The sequence below is a fragment of the Lucilia sericata genome, unplaced genomic scaffold, assembly GCF_015586225.1.
Source record: "Lucilia sericata isolate MDLA Ls3-8-SP2 unplaced genomic scaffold, ASM1558622v1 Contig001081F_arrow, whole genome shotgun sequence".
Taxonomy (NCBI): Eukaryota; Metazoa; Arthropoda; class Insecta; order Diptera; family Calliphoridae; genus Lucilia; species Lucilia sericata.
The window spans coordinates 26,860-44,936 of NW_023995056.1; the positions used below are offsets into that span (position 1 = coordinate 26,860).

Genomic DNA, 18,077 nt, shown 5'->3' on the forward strand with positions numbered 1-18,077 from the left:
TAAAATCATTTTTTTTTTTTTGCGAAAACAGGAAATTTTATGTGTATTTTGTTTTTAATGTAATTTTATAAATTAAATTTCTTTTAACAAATAATATTTTTTAGAATTTCATAACTTAAATTTATTTATAGAGAAATGTATACAGAATTATAGATAGCCAACGTATGTTGGAATGTAAACAGGGATCTTCTAATTAAATAAAAATTGCTAACCAAATCTTGAAAGATATTATTGATATCAAATCGGCTTATAAGCATATACCCGTAATCAATTAAAAACTTGTCCAAGTATTATAAATTAAAGTAATTAATAAATAATTGATTTAGCACCAACATAAGACAAATACAAATAAATATTACTGAAGGACTACGAATTGGATTTGTTATTAGTTAGATGAGCTTAGTTTTGACAAAAACAAAACAAATACAAAATACTCTACATATTGTTACATATTATTTTTTTTTTAAAAAACTTATCATTTGTATGTTTGTATGTATGTATATAAAGAAAGGTATGTATATTATTTGATAATTGACATCCAAACGATTGACAGACTATAAGATTATTTACACATTTATTATCATTCGAATTAATACAAAAACAATTCACAAAAATATATGTAGTTAGATATATATATATCTTGATAATCATTCCGTAATAAATAAAATAAGAACAAACCAAAAAACAAAAAAAAATCATCATCACCATTCATTATTAGTTACCATTTCTAACATATCATCACAGTTTGATAAACTTACATTCTTACATATGTATGTATGTAGTATGTGAATGCCAACCGTTTTGGACACAATTTTCGAAGATTATGCGTTTTGATAAAAATAATTGGATATTTTGTTTCTTCTTTACTTTTGTTTTGTTGTTTTCTTTAACAGTTCATAACAGTTGCTATAACTAGTTTATTAATTAATTATATAATTTTATATATTTATATATGTGTAATTTGTGTTTGTGTGGGTGTGTGTATGTTTACAAACTAATAAATTTATAAAGAAACAAGAATTATAAGCATTCAATTTCTACATTTTACATGGTTTAAGATTCTCTGAACAACTTTATTCGCCCAGATTGTTAATTCGCTCATTATATATCAAATGTATGTACAATTACAAATTAGCTTATTGTCTAAATTATTATATTTTTTTTTTTTAGGAAAATAACATATGTATGTATGTATTAGTAACATTTAGTTATAAATAAATGAAAGATTAAAAGAAAGTAGGGGAGAAAAAGAGAAGGAAATAAAACAAGACTCAATTTTGTTTTAAATAAACAAATGGCAAGTATTTTGTATGTATGTGATGTTGCATCATTATATTAAAGTAGTTCTTTTTACAAATTTAAAAAAATATAAATATTTGAAAGTCTTAAATTTAAACCAAATCGATGTTTAGATTTATATGTTAAAAAGTATCATAAAGAAACACTTTCTTATTACAAAGTATTTGGTTTTCAAAAGCCAGAAACTGTTCTTTTCTTTAAAGCTGTACAGCAAAATAAAATCGATATTAGAATATATGTATGTATTGGTTACATATTGTAAACTAAAATCTAATAGGCTGATTCCGATTGTGGCAATTATTTATAAAGATTTGTGAAATGTAAATATATTGGAAAATCACACAAAATTAAAGTATAAAAGGACTTAATAGACAAAAACTGGGTTTGAAAGTTTTCTAAATAAACTGTTAACCTAACAGTAATATCTCTCTATCTAAAACACACAAAAAAAGAACAACTAACATTTCAATAATTAAGCAAAATATGTAAAGAAAAAAATGAACCCAAGAAATATGTTGCTCCAAAAATAAACATTTAAAGAATTGTTTAAAAGATTCGGCACAGCCGAACAATTACTTTACTTGTTTCTGTAAAAATATTGAATTATTAGTTGCAAGACTTTTCAATTTTAGATAACGATATGTTAGTTTCTATATGCAAAGCTTTTTTTTAAGGACACAGCAGTTTAAAATCTGAAGCAGCAAAGCTGTTAAGATGTAATGAATGATAACCACAACAAAGAAGTTTGTAAATTCAAATTATTATGTATGTATTACTTTCATTACAAAAAAAAACAAACAAAAGCTTCAAATATAAATTGTTAAATTAAACATTTAAATAAATAATAATAAATAAATCAGTTAAATTAAATTTTGTCATTAAAAAAAAGAGTCTTTTAATCAAAAATATATTATTGCCTTTCACTTTTGCGCATTCTCATAGCCTTCATTTGCCAAAACAAGGAATATAACGCAAAAACGATTTCCCATAATATAACTTTACTATGATTTTAAGAATTTTTTTAAATATTTAATTAGATAACTATTTAGCCAAACGAAAAATAAAACCTCTTTTTGAGTTATATACCTCTTTTAGCAAATGCAGTAATTTATAAATAAGAATTATTGTAACTATAAATGGCAGGATTGAAAATAATAAAGATATTGTTGATAATAAGAACCATATTTTTTTTCATGTTAAAACATTATTTGATTTTTTTTTATATAAAAAGCATTCTAGTTATTTTCTCTTTTGTGTGTGTGTTGGTTGGTTTGTTTTCTTTGTTTTTTTGTTTTTGTTTAAGCTTACAATTTAACACAATAATTTTCTTATTATTAGGTAACAATACTACAGCTGCGCCAATGAATCTGAACGCATTAAAGGGCTTGTTGGTTTTATACCACCTTCCACTTCATATTGTACATCTACTGAAGCCCCTTTGCCGGGTAGAAAAAAAAAAATAAATTCAATTAATATTTATATTATTTATTTAATTTCCATTAACTTACGTTTTTTCTCATTGGGAGTACGTATAAAATTCATATCACCATGTACCTCTGGTATAAACAGTGCTACGAGTATGGCAAGTATGACCATAAAACCACCGAAGACAAATGGCGGTCCCGGAAATTGAAACCAGTTATCATTGTCGACATTCTCTTGTAGTGATTTTTCATTATTCAAATCAACGTTGAATAAATAAAATATAACACCAAACATAGCCGGTCCTAAGCCATTACATAGTCCACGCATGCCAGTGACCATACCTTGAACGGCACCTGTGAAGAAAATATTATAGATTTTTTTTAATTATTAATACGTAAATGTTTTTTTTTTCGATATTTGGCGAAAGTCAAAGATTTTCAGACATAAATATTTTCGTGAAAATTTAAATTTTTGGCGAAATTTGAATTTTTAGTGAAAATCGAATTTTTGGTGCCAATCTAATTTTTTAGTGAAAAATCGGAAATTTAGTGAAAAGTCGGATTTTCAGTGTCAAATAGAATTTTTAGTGTTAAATCAAATTTTTGGCGAAATGTCGTTTTTTTGTAAAACTTTTATGTTTTAGTACGAAATAGGATTTAAAAAAATCGATTTTTTGAAAAGTTTGAATTTTAATTTTTGGTAAAATCTTGTGTTTTTGCTAAAGTTTTAAATTTTGGTGAAAATTTGAATTTTCGGTGAAATTCAAATTTTTAGTGAAATTCTAATTTTTGGTGAAAATCAAATTTTTTAGTGAAAAGTAGGATTTTTAATGAAAAGTCGAATTTTCAGTGACAAATAGAATTTTTAATGATAAAGCAAATGTTTAGTTTTTTGTGAAAATTGGATATTTTAGTACGGAATAGGATTTTAAATAAAAATTCGAATTTTAATTTTTGATAAAATCTTGAGTTTTTTCTGAAGATTTAAATTTTGTTGAAAATTAGAATTTTTTGTGAAATTCAAATTTTTGATGAATATTAAATTTTTTAATGAAAAGTCGGATTTTTAGTGAAAAGTCGGATTTTCAGTGACAAATAGAATTTTTAGTGATAAATCAAATTTTTGGTGAAATTTCTCTTTTTGATGATGTTTTAGTATGAAATAGGATTTTAAATAAAAAATCGATTTTTTTTTGAAAAGTTCGAATTTTAATTTTTGGTGAAATCTTGAGTTTTTGCTGAAGTTTTAAATTTTGGTGAAATTCAAATTTTTAGTGAAATTAAAATTTTTGGTGAAATTCTAATTTTTGGTGAAAATCAAATTTTTTGGTGAAAAGTCGGATTTTCAGTGATTTAGTGAAAAGTCTTTTTTTAGTGAAAATTTGATATTTTAGTACGGAATAGGATTTTAAATAAAAAATCGATTTTTTTGAAAAGTTCGAATTTTATTTTTTGATAAAATCTTGAGTTTTTGTTGAAGTTTTAAATTTGGTGAAATACAAATTTTTGGCGAAACTCTAATTTTTGGTGAAAATCAAATTTTTTAGTGAAAAGTCTAATTTTTAGTGAAAAGTCGAATTTTTAGTGAAAAGTCGGATTTTTGTGAAAAGTCGAATTTTTAGTGAAAAGTCGGATTTTTGTGAAAAGTCGAATTTTTAGTGGTAAATTATATTTTTTTTATTTTAATTTTATTCATTCAGATTTCAGATTTTTTTGTGAAAATCGGATGTTTAGTATGATGTAGGATTTTAAATAATAAATCAGATTTTTTTTTAATTTCGAATGTTACTTTTTGGGTCTTGAGTTTTTGGCGATTTTTTGAATTTTGGTGAAATTCGAATTTTTTGTGAAAATCGATTTTTTTTAGTGAAAAGTGGAATTTTCGGTGAAGTCTTGAGCTTTTAGAGATGTTTAGAGTTTTGGTGAAAATTTGTATTTTTAGTGAAATTCGAATTTTTGGTGAAAATCGATTTTTTTAGTGAAAAGTGGGATTTATATTGAATTTTTAGTGACAAAAAAATTTTTTGGTGATAAATCTAATTTTGTATTTTAGTGAAAGCCGATTTTTAGTGATAAAACGTTTTTTAGTACAAAAATCTATGATTTTTAAGTCGGATTTTTGGTGAAGTCATATTTGTAGTGAAAAATCGAATATTTAATAAAAAATGGATTTTTGGTGGAAGTCCGATTTTGAGTGAAAAATTCGAGAAAAATTTTTAAAAATTTTTTATCAGAAGTTATTAGTTTTGTAGAGAAAAATTTGGTAATGCGCTAAATTTCCGGACCTGTTCGGAAATGCATTACAGAGTTGCACCTGATGTGAGCAGTACGTTCAAAAATGCATCATAGAAATAGATGCACAAACAGTTCCAAACAGGCCCTCCCTCCACTTTGGTCTAAAAGATCCTTTTGTGAGTAAAATGATAATCTTGCAATTTGAAAAATCGAATTTGAAATCATGCCAAAAAACTTTCAAGAGATTTACAAATTAAAATTGCTTGAACATTAATATGAATGATTAAACTACCGTTAAACCCAATATAGCTATGTCTATAATATCTCAAGTTTTTTAGTCTTTTCTTTAGAATAATTGAAAAAATTTCACTTTTTAGTAATAATTTTTCTTATTTTTATACACGTGTTAATTTATTAATGGAAGTATTATTTAAAAATAGTAAAAAAATTAAAAACTTGTTAATTGTTCTCTAATTTTAACATAATTGTTAAATAAATAGATCTATTTTTAATAAGTGCTAATTGGGGTTTAAGCAAAAATTTGTATTTACTAAAATTGGGCAAAATCAATACATTTTGGGTTAACGAAAAGTTGAAATAGTTGTAAAACTTAGTAAACAATTATTAAAATTAATTTGTTAAAACAAGCTCTTTTTGAAGTTTAAGCTATATTTAGGTAACTATTATTTAGTTTTTTTTTTTACTCCCATTGCTCGAATTCTTAATAAAGGTTAATTGTTAATAATTTAAAAAGTTAATTGTTTATAATTTAAAAAGCATTCATTATTTACCTTGACTATCTGCCGTTGAGTGTATGGAGACAAATGCACTAATAGCTGGATATGTAATCGAACCCAAAGCAGCCAATATTCCAGCAGCCCACATCATCCTTAATTATACAAAAAAAAAAAACATAAGTTAAAATTCCCTCCAAAAGTTTAATTGATCAAATTCAACATACCACTTTTGACTGCCAAAACCGTACCAAAATAGTTGTGTCATTTCCAATATAAGACCCAAAACAATAGTGCGTTTAGCTCCAACCCTCCTATAACACCAAATTAAAAAAAAGAACATTGTTTAGAAGAAAACTAGAATTCTAAAACAATATTTAACTTACCGCATTAAATAACCAAGAGTTACTTGAACACTAATACTTAGTATACCAACTACAGCAATGAAAATAGCCACTTCCATGGTATTAAAGCCCATTTTTAGTTTTAAATAGACAAATATACAAGAATATTGTCCAGCCTCTGGTAGATACGACAGCAATACGGTAACACATTGCATCAAAATGGTATGATCTGTACCAACTTTGCGCAAAGCCTGATATAACATAAACAAGAAATTTAATGCTGAGAAGATATAAAAGATAACAAAACACTTACTGCAAAAGGATCTGCTTGCTCCCAATTAATGGGAGCACCCCAAGAGGAGCCTCTCACTTTATCTGGTAAACTTTCAGGGACTGCTACTAATATAAAGAACACATCCAATACGGCGATTGCTGTAGCTAGAGCAACGACTAATGTATCACTGTACTTTTCCATTAGAGCAGCACCAAGAGCAGGTGAGATTACCTATATAAAACATAAACAATTTAAGAATATAACTTTATATAAATATTATTAACGAAAAAAAACCTACCAAACTGGCGGCAAATGTTGCCGATACTAAACCATAAGCACGTGATCGTTCTTCCACTGTGGTCACATCTGCTACATAAGCAAATACAACTGAAAATGTGACAGCAAATATGCCACTTATTGAGATCATTGCGAAAAACCACCATGTGTTTATTGTCATTAAAGGTATGGGAGCACATGTGAAAAATACTGTTATTAACAAGAAAAATTTGCGACCCCAAATATCTGACAGAGCACCAATCAGGGGTGCACTTAGGAATGATAATATACCCTTAATTCCCATGACTAGACCATTCATTAGGAATGTGTGTTCGGGAAACGTTTGATTTAACACCTATTTAAACAAAAAGGAATTTATATTGATTAGCAATAACGAGCAATAGACATTTTAAAAGATATACTATACCGATATAACTGGCATTGTTAGCAAACCCCAGGCAAAAAATTCTAAAAAGATCACAACCAAAGCATGATGTACACTTGGTTCTCCTATGCCGGAACTCTGAAAAGAGAAAACAATAAAGATTTTAAAGATAAGTTTGTTATTTTCCCATAAAAAATAGTCACTCGTATAAAATAATTCCTGAGGCACCACATGTTATATCTTTGCCGGCAAATCTTTAATATTAAGTTGTCCGTATTCCCACACATAAATATTTCTATGTCAGACACACACACACACATGGTATTTCCTACTCAGTTTATTAAATTATTTTATAGATTTTGCCGTAACAGAACCTAGAACATTATTTATACACAGGATTATTATATGAAAATAAAAAAAAATGTTTATCGATGCATCAGTGAATTTAAAAATAAATCTTATTTAGTTGCTTTGCTTGCTCCGGCTGGACAATAAACTTATTTTGATTTTTTTTCTCTCATTTTCATTTCACACGTCAGTGTTTATGGGTGCATATTTTTAGGTAATTTAATGTCTACAACAAATCGAAATCAACAATTTAAAAAAATTTAAATTTAAATAATTTTACTCGTTCAATAAAGCTTTCATTCAAGTTTAATTCGTGAGCACATTTATCATTTCATTTCCATTGTTGGTGATAAAATGATACAAATGTACAATCAAATAATCACAATGATTAAGTAATGTAAACGACCATGTCAGTCCAGATTCTATTTTTTTCCACACAACTACTGTACAACAAGTATTCTAAATATAGAGCAAGTAATTGTAGTTTATTCGCATAATCAGAGATCAAGGCTTTAAAATGTACATAATATTAGTTAGTTTGGTTAGTGTATTTATTAGTAATGAATTATTCCACAGATTTAAGAAAATGTGTATCTTTAAGTTATGAATTATATTTAATAATAAAACAAATCATTTCTAATCGATTTAACACGTTGCAGAGCTATTTATGCTATTTAGTTATAATGCGATGGCCCGTAGCAGTCGACCTGCAATTGATATACATCATTCATAGTTCTCGTTACACTAGTAGAAAGCTTTCTAGGATAGTGAACTCGTATTCTGGTAATCCTTTATTCAGTTCGATACCTCTCATTCTAGAACTGAATGGACATCGAAATATTTTTAAATGTATGATAGTTAAAGTAAGACATCCGATAACAACAAATGATCAACAATTTTACTGCCTGCTAATGTTTTTCGTATTAATAGAACAAACTTAGCATAAAAAACAAATCGGGCAATATGTTCCAACTGTAGGAGGTGACTAAAAGCAATGCAATCTGTCCAAATTTATATTTACTTCGTTATGTGTCAAAGCTAATGTCAGGTTAAACCTCGCAGAAGTTGGGGAAAATCTTAAACGAGACGAAGATCTATTGTCTCACTTTCTCTGAAGTTGGAAACATTATGTTCAACTCAAAACACATCTAAGGGTAAATAATCGTGATGAAGAAGCATCAGCCCTATCATCTTTTCATACTCTTTACTCGCTTGTTAGTTATTTAACTTGTTGATTGATTGGTTTCTCTCTCGACTATGATCAGCAGGAATGAACTACTTTTTCCTAAAAGTATTGCAGACTTATACCATGATTTCTTGACTTTGATCAGTAGAAAATAACTACTTTTCCCCCAAATTTACTATGCGCCGCCTGCCTTTTAAACCCTCACGACACAGTACATTCCTGCAATTATCCCAAATCACACAAATTACTGATTTGGTCCAATTACTCTAGTTACCTTATGACACTAATGATAAGTAACATATTATAGAGACAGTCTAGAGAATTACAATTACAATGACACGAATTATTCGGCCAAGGGCTCTTAACCCCTGTAAAAATAATACAATTTCCTCCAGCAACATGTTTAAATCAGAAACCATGGTTATGCATCGTTTACCAAGAACTGCTCCGGACTTAATCACCACCGAGAGTTGTCAGAAAACTTTGTCGCCCCATGCTCCCTTTCAATCGCAACAACATCAGCATGAAGCGTTCCCATGACAATTGGATCTTCGCTCCGGAACGATTCGATTCCCAATCGGCCAAAGATTGTCAACTCAGCAACAGCTGTATCAACCGGAAGTTTTTTACCCAGGGAAGAACATCTTGTCACAGCCGATCTGTTACAACAACAACATATCTGCTCCGTAACGATCCGATTCCCAATCGGCCAAAGATTGTCAACTTAGCAACAGCTGTATCAACGGGAAGTTGTCTCCCCAGGGAAGAACATCATGTCACAGCCAATCTGTTACAACAATAAAATCAGCAGCAACAACATTTACTGACGCCGCTTACACCCTCTATTGCTCTCCCGATACCTGGGATGATATCAATATTGCATATTAACTGTGATGGCCTCCAACGGTAGCCAGCTGTCCAGCAGACTTCTGTCCCGTTTAGGAGATTGTTAGACGGCGATATGCGTTTGGCCCTAGATGACTTCAACACCCACCATCAGATCTGGCACTTTTGCTTAGGAGAAGGCTAGAGTGACGCGTTGCTGGCGAAACATATTGACGAGTCCACCTTCTGCTCATTGAATGATGATGCCCCCACACGGACTATGAGTATATGCGCTGTGCTCAACTGCACAACATGGAGAGCAGTCGTTTCTCTTGGATCAGACCACTTTCCCATTACAGTTTGTCTGGATCGGCCTAACGATTTTATCGTATCTGAACGACGTCAATATAGACACATCCAGTTGAAGATCCACAATTTTTCGGCCTGGACATTGATGTAGACCCCCCAACTAGATTATTGTATAGTTTTAGCTGTTAGAAAGAAAGTACTAATTCGCATTTAGAGAAATATACAATTTACAGTACTATTGCCATTAACAACAAAAATTTACCTTTTTGCAATCAGAACAATGCTTGTTGTTAATACTTGTTGTTTTAATGTTTATTTTCATAAAAAATTGATTTATGATTTTGCTTCAACTGTTCAACACTATTCAACACCATTTTTGTCAAAAGTTTAACCACCTTTATTGTTGACATAAACACTAACAAGCAAAACAAACTAATATGAAAGTCAAAACCAACAATATTGTTTTCAATTTAGTCCTTAATCTTGGATTTAAAATTTACATTTCAAACAACAAACTTAACAGTTTAATTATAATTCTAAACTTCGTACGTAACTACAGAAATACAATTATTTCTAAATACATGTTGTCTACAAAATGGTGAAGCCATTTCAATAATCATCAGAAGCATCACACTTTAGAACTGGAGACCTATTCAAGGACGAACGTTAACCCTCCAACAATCAGTTGCTTATCGAAGATAAAATCGTTAACAATCTTTTATCTTTTATACGATGGATATTTGTTTATCTACATCATGACGTATGAGTAACAATTAATTATAAATTCCTAATACTTATACGTACATATGACGATGAAATCACAGAATTATTTTACACACTATATGTATTATACATAATAAAATGATATGATCTAAAAATGTACAAAACAAACCCAGCAAAAAAAGACGTGCAAAAAAAGTAGTAAATGCATGGGTTGAACTGATAATGAACTGGTTCATATTTAGGGGAAACATGCATGATTTTAACATTAGCGTGTCATTGGCATGCATGTGTTCGTATTTGGAAAAATAGTTCGCCATTTAAATGAGTTCTTATAACCAATGAATATTCGATGATTCTCAAGCGAATTTTCATTGGTGCACTATATTTATTTAAAAATGCATTAATAATGGTATTTCGATTTAATTATCAATATTTAAATAATTTTTTGTGTGATATTGATAACAATAAAAAAAGATAAAACATAACTAACTGATTTTTATTGGATTTAAATTCATGCAGAGGAAAAATACCCATTGTGTTTTAAAATCCGTTAAACAGTCTTGGTTTTTTCCTTCTCTTATTAATGTTAAAATGGACTTAATATTACTAGGTAGGTAGGTACCTACAAAAACAAAAATCTAATAAAAAAATTAATGTAATTTTTAATATTTATTGTATGAAATGCACGTTTTCGTTAAATCTCCTAAGAGAATACCAAATTATAGTAAAATATTACAATTCCTATAGTGGAGTTACATGAGTGAATTTGGGTGCATTTTTCATGCCTTCACTGATGACAAATTTTTTAGAATTTAGGCATGTATTTAAAACGCATTAAATAGAATACGTACAAAAGAAATCATGAAAATATCCCTTCTTCTTTAACAACTTCAAATTTTTTTTGCTGGGAAGGATCTTGGAAACTTAAACCCCTTTTACAAACTCAAAAAATGAATAAAATAAAAGAAAACTCCATAATATTCACCTTAAATCTTAAACAAATCCACCTTAAACACGTCCAGATTCGACTTTTCGGCTGAGTTATGGACAATGTTGTATTAGCGGTATGTACTGAATGCTGTGAGGCTATTGAACGTTGTGATGTTGAAGACATAGTACGCTGATGGCGATTAGTACGCGTAGGAGGTATTTCGATAGCATTTGAGTCGGTTTCTTGGAAAGCAGCAGTGGGATGAGTTAACAGTACTGAGGGTATGGAATGTATTGTGGAATTGTACATTAGATTAGACGAATTCGTAACTGACTGAAGACGTCTATTGTTATAGGGACTTATAGAGGGTGCATTTTCCGTTTCGAGATCAGTCGTTGTTGTTTCTAAAGAACCTGAACAAGTATCTTCTGCTACCGAGCCAATATCATTCATGTGACTCGTTTGTACTGCTATAACTAGAACATTAGCTGAAGGTGGCAGTCGCCTACAGGGTTGCCTAATAATTTTACTACAACCACTGTTGCCGCCATGGTATAAAGTAACAGTTGTGACATCTGCCACATCTGCGGTTGTGGGCGTGGAAGAATAAGTATAAGAATCGTATGAACAATCTGAATCTTCATTGGATTCATCGCGATTATTAGTTTTTGCAGAAAGATGACTATCCTTTATGCAAACAGATGTACTGGGGGTTATATCATTTGATTTTTCTTCTTGTAGAGAAATTTGATCTTCATCTTCATTAGTCCCTGAGGGACTGTTTAAACGTGAAGTTATTTTTTCATTAGTTTCATTGGTAGGTGTATAGACATTATGTCCTTTAACCACAAATATAGTTTCTTCATCTTCTGGTTCATCTATTTCGAAACTGGTATCATTATCATCGTCTGCATTTGTTTTCAGTTGACTTTCGTCTTTTTCTATGGACGGTGCAGGCTCATAGGAACGTGTCATCACGTTAATGTTTTATTCTTAACGATATATTGAATTTTTCCTTTTGCACGATTTTCTTTAGTATCTAACATATGATTTTTATATTATATTTATGTTATAGTAACGTCACGCAACCAAAACAACAGCAAAAACATCAATGTCCATTAAATGAATTATTGAAGATTATTAATTGCACACAATTTTATTGTAGGTAGAGTAAGTAGTATTAGTATTATACAACATATTACTGTTATTCGTACACATGTTGTTTGGTTGTATAGTTTAGTTTTTTTAAATATATCACACAGAGTTGTATTTTTTTATTATTTTATTATATTTGTTAATAATTAAAATAATTTATATTTATTATGTTTATTTAGTTTTTTTTTTTAAATTACTATTTCTTTGGTAATGTTCTAAGCAATCACAGACCTTTTTTTTTGCATTAAAGTTTTGAATAAAAAGTATTGTTAGGATTGAACAATATTTTTGCAGTTTTTGTAACTATATGCACATTTAGTTAGATATTGTCTCTTTTTTTAATGTGTTTAGAGAATTTATTTTATATATGCCTTGTTTTTAATTTTGAATAAAGGTCAAAACTAATTGTCTCTAGCAATAATTTCACTAGCAATGTCACCACATACTCCTTTAAAAAAAAAGAAAAGATATGCATTGATTTTTTTATTTTGGATTTCAGCCAAAATTCTGTGCTAAAAATTATGAATGGTGCAAAATTTTTGGTTGGATAAGAAGAAAATCTGCCAACAACAAATGCATGTTATTGCTTCTTTGGTGTTGGTGGTTGGTTCGTTGTGCTTGCACACACACATTGAATTTTCAAGGACATTTATCGGTAAAGTTATTTGTTTGGTATTTTGATAAACAATATTGAAGTTTTAAACTAAAAATCTACTCAATACAACACTGAGGTAAATGGGCCTAATTTAAAGCCAACTAAAACCTTAGATTTTCTTTATTAAATTCTTAAATTTATTAGTTTTAGTTTTATGCTTTAAGTTTCTAACGATAGAGAAAGTGTTTTGAAGAAAAAGTAAGAATGAAAAAAATATCCTAGTGTATGTTTTTCACAACCAACACTTTCACATATTGAAGCTTTTCGCAGAAATACTTATTCGTTTATAAGTTGACGGTACGAAAGCAAGTACACTTGTCCTTAAATAAAACGAAAATGTAACATTAGCACAGGAAAGTAGTGTCTTTGTTTGTGTTTTTATTGTCCTTAGCAGTACATACTACTTTTTTTTCTTTTGTAAATATCAATTTAATACAATACTTTTTTTTATAAATTTTCATTTTGCTTATATTGGCAGAGTAAATTTTAATAAAATTGTTTATTATTTTTTTTCTTTTAAAATGTGCATATATTACAAAAAACACAGTCTGCTGCAAAAAAAAAACATTTTCTTTTAATTGAATAAATTATATCATCACTTTCTGGTCACTGTGACTTTACTCGTTCATTCATTCATTATTTTCTTTTAATTTTTATCTCTTAAACGTTATTGTTGTTACAAAACTTACAAAAACGTTTTAACATTTTGTTTAAATTAACACTTTTTTCTAAATAATCTGTTTAAACAAATATTTAACATGATTTGTGCATATTTTTCTTTTTATTTAGTATAAACACCAACGATTTTTCGTTATTATTATGTATTTTCATTGTAAAAATAAACTAAAAAAAAAATTACAAAAAAATATTTTTACTCGAGTTCGTTTTAATATAATAGTACGCGTACATCTTTCATTTTCATCTGATGAAAGTTTGGGAAAATATTTTTGTGTTCACCTTACTTTTCACTTTTCAACAGAAACAGAAGCAAAAAAAAAGATATATTATGTTCATTTAAGCTTTTGAGAGTAAACGCCAGAAAGCTTTATTTGACTTTTTGATAACATAACAAAGATTAGAATTTAGTTCTAATACTTATTAGTTGTAAATAAATGAAACCACGCATTGCTACATATTTTAGTTTTTTGTTTTTCTAAAATGCTACTGTTTTACTTTGTTCATCTCACATGTAATTATTGTTTACCTAGTATTATCTAAAATGTTATCTATTTCTAGTTTAATAATGAAAATAAATCATAATTCTTATAAATTTAAATTTTTATAAATTATTTTTTGTTTTTATCTTATTATGGTCCATGGCCCACATACCTAATAACCGAAATGGTTGCATAAATACACCTAATTTTGTTTATTAAAAGCACAACACACAAATTGATTATTTACAATTGAGAATATTTCAACATGCGTGTATTTCTGTGAATATTGTTCTCTTAAATTGTACAAACAATCTCATATCATAATAATGTTAGAAAAGCTCTTTCCGCAAAACAGGGTTGGAAAATTTATTGTCATTGTATTTACTCTTAAACAAAATGAGTATAACTTTGCAATTTGTGTTTTTATTTATTTATATTTTTACCAGATTTTTTCTTTTTCTTAGAAAATTGTTTTGTTTTTTTAGTTTATGAATATAGTTTAATTCCAAATGTGTAACTAATTTTGAACCGAATTGAATTTTGAAACTCAAAGAGATACCTACACGAGAGACATCTCAAAGTAGAAAAATATACAAAACAAGTTAAAAAAATTTGACTTTCAGCTGACACAACGGATTTTATACATAAAGGTGCATTCGCACTATTGTAACGTTGGTTTTATTTTTAGCTTCAGGAAAACTTGAATTCAGCGAAGTTAAACCCTTTATAAAAGTACACATTGGTTTCCGTGATAAAAATTTGTTGGTCTATCTATCTATCTATCTATCTATCTATCTATCTATCTATCTATCTATCTATCTATCTACCTATCTTTCTATCTATCTATCTATCTATCTATCTATCTATCTATCTATCTATCTATCTATCTATCTATCTATCTATCTATCTTCTATCTATCTATCTATCTATCTATCTATCTATCTATCTATCTATCTATCTATCTATCTATCTATCTATCTATCTATCTATCTATCTATCTATCTATCTATCTATCTATCTATCTATCTATCTATCTATCTATCTATCTATCTATCTATCTATCTATCTATCTATCTATCTATCTATCTATCTATCTATCTATCTATCTATCTATCTATCTATCTATCTATCTATCTATCTATCTATCTATCTATCTATCTATCTATCTATCTATCTATCTATCTATCTATCTATCTATCTATCTATCTATCTATCTATCTATCTATCTATCTGTCTATCTATCTATCTATCTATCTATCTATATATATATCGTAATATAATTCAGAAACTACAGCACCTATCTGTGGGTTGGACCTTATCGTATTTTCAACGGGAAACGGACGAATGAACGGAAATCTTCATGTGTTAAAGATCAGTTTGTATCTGTTGCACCCCGTAAAAAGTTACCATCCTAGAATATTCCATTAAATAAAACTTCCAATTACATATAACCAATTTATATTTTTATATTTTCATTGGTGTTAACACAGAATGACGAATTCTTTCCATTGTTAAGGTTGGAGCTTTTAAAGTTATTCATCATTATCAATCAAATAATCGAATTTGGTTTTTATTTGTTGTTACATTGTTTTTTTTTTATTTTTTTATTTATTAATTCAAATTTTTTTTTATTATTTATTTATTAATTCAAATTTTTAACTTTACGGTAACGGGCAGTTTGTACATTTTCAACTGATTTTAATTTATAAACATCAAATTCTTATTAGAAAGTTTTAGTAAATTTTGAACAAGGTTACAAAAATTATGCGCCATTGAAAAGTTTTTATTTTTTGACTCGAACGAATAGTTATTAACTAAATCACTTTTTAAGTTCCAGGATTTGTTTAAAAGTTATTCGAATTAGTTAAATCTTTATTTTAAAGTAGACAGATTGAGTTTTCATATAGCAAAACAAACATTATAAATATAGGTATTTTTATGCTGTTATAATATCTTAAATATTATCAAAAAGAGTTTTTATAAAACTAGAGGACAATAACATCTCGTAAACATGAGGCCTGATTAGCGTAGCTCAGGCCTTTAGAACAGTATAATTTGATGTTAAGAACTAGAACTGAAAAGAAACCTGACCTGCATATGACATTTTTATAGTTGTTGCTATAACTGTACATTTTGTTCCTATGATCACTTACATTTTCTAACTATGTATAATAATACATAAGCAAAGGGCGTTAATAAAGGATGAGATCATCGGTTTGATGTTCTTACTTTTATGAAATCCATAAACCTAATAGGCTCCGATTTTATCTAATTTTAAATAGTTTAAATTGAAAGAATAAAATTGTCTATCATCGAAACTATTTGTAGTTATTTAAAAAGCTATTAGAAGACACGACAAAAGTTTGTTAAGCTTTGCATTAGTACTTACTATGTAAAGTTAAATAAATTTTAACTTAAAAATATATTAAAACAAAATTAATACGTGGCCTTAATACAATAACAAGTCTGTCTGTTTCAAGTTATTAATTTTATTCTAAAAAGCGTATAACTTCTAGCTACATACCTATATCCTAATAAGTACGACAGCATAAATTAATAAATTTAACAAATCTAATCTTTTAAATAAGTTAAAGATAAAAAGATATCTTTATTTATCTAACAGTTTTATGGTCAATTCCTTTATTTTACTAATTTTAATGATATTATTAATAATTTCATTGTTTTAAGATAAGCCCCAAGTGTATATTACAAAATATCTTGATACACATCGATTACCAACCACAACGTGATGATGCGTAATAAAAAAAAATTAAATTAAACTAGTCACACTGATAAGAATAAAGTGATTAAACGATTTGTTAGACATATCGTACATGTATGACTCTCTATTAGATAAAATCCAAACAAAAGCATAAATGATAAAATTAAAAACTCACCGTGATAACAACATCTTTGATGGTATTTCTATTTCGAATGACCATATTTGTCAATGGTTTTTTCATATATATCTTTGGCATCCTTTTACATTAGCTGCTTACTTTTTGGAGGATAAGTTTGTTCGTTAAATAGCCTTTTGAGGCCAAGCAAAAAATGTATGTAAAGTCTTAACACTAAGATTTTTTTAAAGATACATAAACATAAGGGTACAATTGTTGAAGAACTCAAGTAACACAAGCACTAATTATTTATACCCAAACAGACTCACACTTAGGGTTGTATAAATTTAAATAATTTTATTGTTTTCAACTATTATTTACACACTAAAATTTACATTTAATAAAGTTCCCAATATTCCAAAACTGTTCACAGGTTATTTGTTGTATAGTCTGCTCCATTTATTCCGTGTGTCTGTTGGTCGGTTTCGATCTGTTGCAAAAGTTTTGTGTTTAACTTTTATTTAATTTATAAATGGGATAATTTGGAGATTTTCTGTGAATCGAAATTATTGAATTTTTATAAATTTCTTAGGGGTTTTTTACATTATTTTACTTTTTTATTTATTTTTTTCTTAATCACACAAAACCTCACAAAAAATAGTTGTGAGAACAAAGTGCTGGGTTGTTTAATTTCGTAGTAGTTTATCAGAACATTTAGGCATAGTTGCAATTTCTATTACCAAATGCTTTTATTCGGTAGGTCGTTTATAATTTGCAAATCAAACTAAAATATAAATTGTAATATTCAAAGTGTATTTGTGGTTGAAATTCAAATTTTATGTTCAATTTAGAATTCTTTCTTTTTCGAAAAAACGAGATAGAAGGATTTCTGATTACCAATGTATTTTTGAAAATAATTGGCACAGACATTTGAAAGAATTGAATTGTTAATTATTACCATTCAATTGTACTTGTAAATT

At 28.1% G+C, this 18,077-nt stretch overlaps 1 protein-coding gene across 4 annotated transcripts; it reads right to left on the minus strand.

Moving 5' to 3' along the window:
- Positions 1 to 96: 96 nt before the first annotated feature.
- LOC119609885 (hippocampus abundant transcript 1 protein) lies at positions 97 to 17,767 on the minus strand. Of its 4 annotated transcripts, none has more exons than XM_037964897.1 (9): positions 11,348 to 12,622; positions 7,014 to 7,109; positions 6,609 to 6,941; positions 6,350 to 6,541; positions 6,079 to 6,287; positions 5,920 to 6,006; positions 5,750 to 5,847; positions 2,808 to 3,077; positions 97 to 2,726 (listed from the first exon to the last, which is right to left on the minus strand). In XM_037964897.1, exons 1-9 carry the CDS (start codon positions 12,266 to 12,268, stop codon positions 2,647 to 2,649), a joined length of 2,286 nt encoding a protein of 761 aa, XP_037820825.1. In that variant the 5' UTR covers positions 12,269 to 12,622; the 3' UTR covers positions 97 to 2,646. The 4 variants fall into 4 exon arrangements, with proteins under 4 accessions (XP_037820825.1, XP_037820824.1, XP_037820826.1 ...); XM_037964896.1 differs by having other exon boundaries at positions 97 to 2,735; positions 11,348 to 12,618; XM_037964898.1 differs by lacking the exon at positions 11,348 to 12,622 and adding an exon at positions 17,158 to 17,762 and having other exon boundaries at positions 2,574 to 2,735.
- Between the last annotated feature and the right edge of the window lie 310 nt (positions 17,768 to 18,077).

Coding starts and splice junctions, on each gene's coding strand:
- LOC119609885 (XM_037964896.1), bottom strand. CDS start 12,268: ATGACACGTTCCTATGAGCCTGCACCGTCCATAGAAAAAGACGAAAGT. Junction 6,542..6,608: donor CAACATTTGCCGCCAGTTTG/GTAGGTTTTTTT, acceptor TGTTTTATATAG/GTAATCTCACCTGCTCTTGG. Junction 2,736..2,807: donor TACTCCCAATGAGAAAAAAC/GTAAGTTAATGG, acceptor TACCCGGCAAAG/GGGCTTCAGTAGATGTACAA.